Here is a 6,611-nt window from a genome sequence, read left to right as displayed (position 1 = left end):
CGGGACAGGCAGCATCTCTGGAGAGAAGGAATGGGTGATGTTTCGGGTCGAGACCCTTCTTCAGCCTGATTCCTTTCCTTCTCTCCAGAGATGTTGCCTGTCCCGCTGAGTTACTCCAGCATTTTGTGTCTGTCTTCGGTTTAAACCAGCATCTGCAGTTCCTTCCTACACACACAGTACCTGTGCTTCACTGTCCTTGAGGGTCTCTGACAATAGGTTCGAGCCACAGTGATCACATGGGCAGAGATGACCGGGGAGGACCGGTGCCAGGGTTACGGCACTTACCGGGGGTGGGATTACACCGTCCTCCCCCCCTGTACAGCGCGAGGGATGCGTGGGATCTGGCCCCTGTGGAGCTCGCTGGCTCTGCCTGGCTTTTACGAGCGGACGGAATGCTCACAGACTGCCCTTGGAACGGACACAACTATTAACAACATCTCAGAAAACCCACTCGGAATCAGCTTATCTATCAGGACCGCACGGGTAATGTTTACAATCCCACCGTGGGCTCTCACTGCAGCTCAAGACCAACTCCACCCACACAGCTCGCAAGGACAATTCCTCTAACGTGGGCAGCTGAAGGGTTAAGGTCCATGTCTTCAGGAGGGGGGGGGGGTCGAGGGGGGGGGGGCTGAGGGGCTACTAACATTCTCAAGGTCATTAAAGGAAATATTACGACCGCACGTCTGCTATCGGTTACAAAAGAATGCATGTTTTCACTGCAAAGATAGCTCAGCATAAGCTGCCACTTGACAGGGAAGTCCAAATGCCGTACTCCTAGAGTCACGGAAACAGGCCCTTCAGCCCAACTTGCCCATGTTGACCAAGATGCCCCATCTACACACATCCCATCTGCCTGCATTTGGCCCATATCCCTCCAAGTCTGAAGAAGGGCCCCGGCCCAAAACGTCACCTATCCTTTATATCCAGAGATGCTGCCTGACCCGCTGAGCTACTCCGGCACTTCGTGTCTGTTAGTTTAGTGTAGTTTTAGTTTAGAGAAAAACCACTGTAGATTGGTTTATGCATGACAACCAATCATACATAGGTTAGCATCACTAATCCCACCTTACTATATCATTTATATTAACACCATCTTCCTACACTAGGCAGTTCGGGTAGCAGTCAGGATGCAGTGGCAACTAACAATCTACTGTACTGCTAAAGTCTGTATATGGATTAAAGATGATCTTGGATTACATATCGTGTGTATCTCGTATTTACAACCACGGAAACAGGCCCTTCGGCCCACCGTGTGCGCCAACCAGCGATCCCCACACACTAGCACTATCCTACATACACTGGGCACAATTTAGAATCGTACCAAGCCAGTTAACCTACAAACCTGTACGTCTTTGGAGAGTGGAAGGAAACCGGAGATCCTGGAGAAAACCCTTGTAGGTCACGGGGAGAGGGTACAAACTCTGGACAGACAAACACCTGTAGTCAGGTTCGAACCCGGGTCCCTGGCGCTGTAAGGCAGCAACTCTACCACTGCGCCACCGTGTCTTTGGTATAGAGCAGTATCTACAGTTCTGTGTTTCTATATTCCCTCTAAACCTTTCCTATTCACATGTCTGTTGAAATGTCTTTTAAATATTGTTATAGTACCTGCCTTAACTCCCTCCTCTGGCAGCTCGTTCCATTCCCCTAATGATCTTATACATCTCTATGCATCTTATACACTGCCAAGCCTCCTGCATTCCAAGGAATAAAGTTCTAGCTTGGCTAACCTCGCCCTACATCTCAGTCTATCAAGTCCTGGCACATCCTCAAAAATCTCTGCACTCTTTGCAGCTGAACAACTTCCTTCCAATAACAGGGAGACCAAAATTGAACACAATACTCCAACTGCAGCCTCGCCAATGTCTTGGACAACCATAGCATAACATCCCAACTTTTATGCTCAATACCCTGACTGATGAAGGCTAATGTACCGCCAGCAATTTTTATCATCTACCTGTGACGCTACTTTCAGGGGACTATGTATGTGAATTCCTTGATCCCTCTGCTCTACAACACTCCCCAGAGCCCTGCTATTCATTGTGTAGGTCCTGGCTTGCAAGAGGTCTCAGCGGAAGGAAGGACAAACAGCATTGGGGTCATCGACAGTGAAGCTGAACTGAGTTGTCAGCACAGCACATCGGAGAGCATATCTCCCTCCACACGTTACTCACCAGCTCCCTGATCTGCCCTCAGCCTCTGGTGGCGTTCCAGAGAAAACAATACAACACTTTGCCCCAATATCCTGAATCCGAGCATCATTCTGGTCAACCTCCCCTGCACCCATTCCAAAGCCTCCACATCTTCTTCAGAACTGCACGCAATACTCCAAATGCAACCCAAACCACAGTCCTATAAATCTGCACCATGACTTCCTGACTGCTCTGCACAATGTTCCCACTAATGAAGGCAAATGTGCCAAATTGTGTCACGACGCTCAACACCATCTAAGTCAGAGCACAATTGGCAGCCCCATCTTCCTCCCCCCACCACCACTGCTGCAGAGTGCATTGTCCTGGGTGCTCTGCAATAACCCGCTGGGGGATTTTTGACAACACCTCATAGATGCAGCTTAGAAAGCAGACTGTCGGCGTGCATTACAGCTCGGTTTGGGAGCAGTTCTGCACAAGACTCCAATTACAGAGAGTTGTGGTTCTACCCCAGTCCTTCACCGTGCAGACTTAACAGCATCAATTCCACCTACACTTTACAGTGCCTGGGAATAGCAGCCAACAGTCACGGTGGCGCAGCGGTAGAGTTGCTGCCTTAAAGCGAATGCAGCGCTGGAGACCCAGGTTCAATCCCGACTACGGGTGCTGTCTGTACGGAGTTTGTGCGTGGGTTTTCTCCGAGATCTTCGGTTCCCTCCCACATTCCATAGATGTACAGGTTTGTAGGTTAATTGGCTTGGTAAATGTAAAAATGATCCCTAGTGGGTGTTAATGTGCGGGGATCGCTGGTCGGCACAGGCCCGGTGGGCCGAAGGGCCTGTTTCCGTGCTGTATCTCTGAACTAAACTAAACTAAACATTATCAAAGATATATCCCACTTTGGTTTTTCCATCTTCTCCCTGCTCCCGTCCAACAGAGGGTACAGAAACTTGAAAGTACGCAGCACCAGACTCAGGAACAGCTTCTTCCCCTGTTATCGGATATCTGAACGGTCCTTTCAAATGTTTGGGCACTGTCCCATTCATCTCTACTCCATTAAGGCCCTGGACTCTGTCTCTGGAACAATGCTGAGAACTATATTCTGTACCCTGTATTCTGTGCCCCTTTGCTCTACCTAGTGTACTGGAGTTTGACGATTGTATTCACGTGTGGTGTATCTAGTTTGGATAGTGTCGCACACGTGACAATAATTAACCTGAACCTATCTTGCAACCTTTGCTACACGGAAAGTCAAGGCTAGCAGGCTCTTCAAGTTCCACTCCAACCTGTACTGACCCAGCATGCTGATCCTTCAGGAGTACAGTCACAATCCTGAACCTCTGGCCCTAACATCCCAAGCACATCCCAGATGCCCAAACAAAGCTTCCCTCTGCTGGATCAATGTTGGTAGTGTGGGAATATTTCATGTTCATAAATGTCTGGAGCAGAATTAGTCCATTCGGCCCATCAAGTCTACTCCGCCATTCAATCATGGCTGATCTATCTCTCCCTCCTAACCCCATTCTCCTGCCTTCTCCCCATAACCTCTGACGCCGGTACTAATCAAGAATATATCTCTCACTGCCTTAAAAATATCCACAGCCTTCTGTGACAAAGAATTCCACAGATTCACCACCCTCTGACAAAAAAATTCCTCCTCTTATCCTTTCTATAGGAGCGTCCTTTAAATCTGAGGCTATGACCTCTGGTCCTCGACTAGTGGAAACATCCTCTCCACATCCACTCTATCCAGGCCTTTCACTATTTTCCACCAGTAGTGACTCTGCTTCCCTTCACTGGCAGAGAGCACGTGATCCTCAATGACCTGACTCACAATCGAGCTGACTCACCTCACTTGTCAGGTGAGTCAGCACAATTGGTCCAGCCATTCACTTAAGCCGGCCGGCCGCCCTTTCAAAGAAACATAGAAAAGATGGGTACAGGAGCAGGCCAATCGGCCCTTCAAGCCAGCACCGCCATTCAATATGATCATGGCTGATCATCCAAAATCAGTACCCCGTTCCTGTTTATCCCTAGATTTCGTTAGCCCTAGGAGCTAAATCTAACTCTCTCTTGAATACATCACACTGCATCGCTGCTAAACTCTTCAACAAGACGTAATCCTACTCATCAAGGACTTGCACCAGGATTGCAAGCTTAGCTGGGATTTATTTCACACTCTGTCTGCCCTGGCATTGTTGGGAGTTACACAGTCCGATCCCACTCCCGGGTCTGGTCACTCCTGCCACCGCCTGTTGCTCCCGGCCGTTCGATGCCTGTGACCTCTGCCCCGTCACCCCTGACCCGGCTCTGCGTCCCCAAACACAGCCACAGTGGCTTCAGCCATCACGGTACTGAGTCCCAGCCAAAGATTCCGCCCGTCATTCCGCACAAGCCACGCTCCCATCCCACACCGGAGCTGTGAGCCCAGATTAATCCGGTCACTGCCGCTGCTTTTTCTCCCCACTTTACTCAGATGCCAATGTGCTGCCTGCCCCTTTCCCGGGGTTACGTCCGTGCCCGGGTGGTCTAGGAAAGGGACTACGCCCTGTCCACGGGCACCCTGGGGGGTTCCCGGGACCGCTGAGCACCGCGGGTGGTTGAATGCATCCTTGACAAGGATTGTAACATAGTAGCATATTTGTTTGTCTTGTATTATGGTGGTGGGTTCTGTTTAACCTAAAAAACCCGCACGTCTTTGGAGTGTGGGAGGAAACCGGAGCACCCAGAGAAAACCCAAGTGGTCACAGGGAGAATGTACAAACTCTGTACAAACAGCACCCGGGTCTCTGGCACTGTAAGGCCACAACTCTACCGCTGCACCACTGTGCTGCCCCAATACTTAACCTAATACCCCCACTTAATTCAGAGTTTTCTCATCACCTTCCTTGTCCTTCAAACCATAATGGATCCCTCATGCTCCCACATTTTCTGCCAGCATTTGCCCATCTCATTTACTCTGCACTGGTCTGCTACAGGCTACTTCTCAACAGAAGGGTCTGTCTAGACGGAAGGGTCTACTCTAGACAGAAGGGTCTACTCTAGACAGAAGGGTCTCCTCTAGACAGAAGGGTCTGGTCCGCTGGGCAGAGGAGGCAAATTGAGCTTAATCTTGAGCAAGTTGAACTGATTCATTGGACACAGCATTAACTTCAGCAACTATGATCATCCATGGGCTGTGCCTTTGAATGCACTACAGACTTTGGCATTTGCAGCTTTATGGTTACCTGGTATTATGGTTATTCATTTACTATATTTTTGATTATTTCTCTCTGTGTTTACACGTCTGTTCAGTAAGGATGTCAAAGTCTCATTGTCAGCAGGTATGACAATGAAACTTTCCTGACACTTGATATATGATGTCGAGAGGACAAACCTTTCCCTTTAACAGATGTCTGAAACTGGAGGGCACAGGGAAGAGGTACAAGGTCTGAGGGAGATCAGAGAAAGGGGGGGGGGGGGGTGGAAGGACAGAAGGAGGGGGTGGAGAAAGGTAGGAGGAGGGGGATCGAAGGAGGGGAGATAGGAGGGATAGAAGGGGGGAAGGAGATATAGAAGGGGGTGGAGGGTCGGGTAGAAGGGAAGGGAAAGAGGGAAGGGCTGTGTCGAGCAACATATTCCCCGACGGGCCGAGCGGTCTTGGGGAGTGATCAGCATCCGCAGCGTTGCGGTCGCGACTCCGACGATCGCAAACGCCGGCACCTCCCGCCCTGATCGCGGAGACAACTCCAGCCGGTGGACACCGGGGTCCCGGGACCCTCTCCCCGCACCCACCGGGTCCCCATGTCCCACAGCCCGGGGCTGAACACTCACCGACGAGACGGCGACACAAGTCAGCAGCAGCAGCAGCGGCGGCAGCGGCCGGAGAGGCAGCATCTTGTCCCTCTCCCTCTCCCTCTCCCTCTCCCTCTCCCTCCCCGGTCCAGGCACCGCCCCGTCGCTGCCGCAGCCCCAGCCCAGCACAGTCCCCAGCGCCGCGGGGGCAGAGGGAGGGAGGCAGATGGAGGCGAGCAGGTAGAGGAGGAAGTTAAGGAGAGAGTTTGTGGTGGGGAGGGGGGGGGGTGTGGATGGAGGTTGAGGGGATGGGGAGTGTGTAGAGGGAGCGGGAGGAGGGAGAGGAGAAAAACTGGGTGGGAAGCAGGTTTGTGGGAGGGGTACGTGAGATGGGGAGGTGAGTGGGTGAGGTGAGAGATGGAATATGTGGGCAAGGGTCTTAGCTTCAGAATTATAGGCTGCTCTTTTAGAAAGGAGATGCAGAGGAACTTCTTCAGTCAGAGGGTAGTTAATCTGTGGAATTCATTGCCAAAGAAGGCTGTGGAGGCCAAGTCAGTGGATATTTTTAAGGCAGAGATAGACAAATTCTTGATTCGATCTTGGCGTCAAGGGTTATGGCGAGCAGGCAGGAAAATGGGATTAGGAGGCAGAGATCAGACACGATTGAATGGCGGAGTAGACTCG

At 51.1% G+C, this 6,611-nt stretch overlaps 1 protein-coding gene across 4 annotated transcripts in view; it reads right to left on the bottom strand.

The window, feature by feature from the left end:
- papln (papilin, proteoglycan like sulfated glycoprotein) overlaps positions 1 to 6,122 on the bottom strand; it is a 61,391-nt gene extending 55,269 nt beyond the window's left edge. For all 4 annotated transcript variants that reach the window (XM_033026731.1, XM_033026734.1, XM_033026732.1 and 1 more), the window contains exon 1: positions 5,967 to 6,122. In XM_033026731.1, coding sequence (XP_032882622.1) covers positions 5,967 to 6,029 — 63 coding nt within the window. In that variant the 5' untranslated portion in view covers positions 6,030 to 6,122. The remainder of the gene's footprint in view (positions 1 to 5,966) is intronic.
- Positions 6,123 to 6,611: the final 489 nt, after the last annotated feature.

The sequence above is a fragment of the Amblyraja radiata genome, chromosome 9 (assembly GCF_010909765.2).
Source record: "Amblyraja radiata isolate CabotCenter1 chromosome 9, sAmbRad1.1.pri, whole genome shotgun sequence".
In the NCBI taxonomy this organism is placed as follows: Eukaryota; Metazoa; Chordata; class Chondrichthyes; order Rajiformes; family Rajidae; genus Amblyraja; species Amblyraja radiata.
The sequence above is the reverse complement of the archived record's forward strand: the minus strand, read 5'-3'. Positions and strand labels throughout refer to the sequence as shown.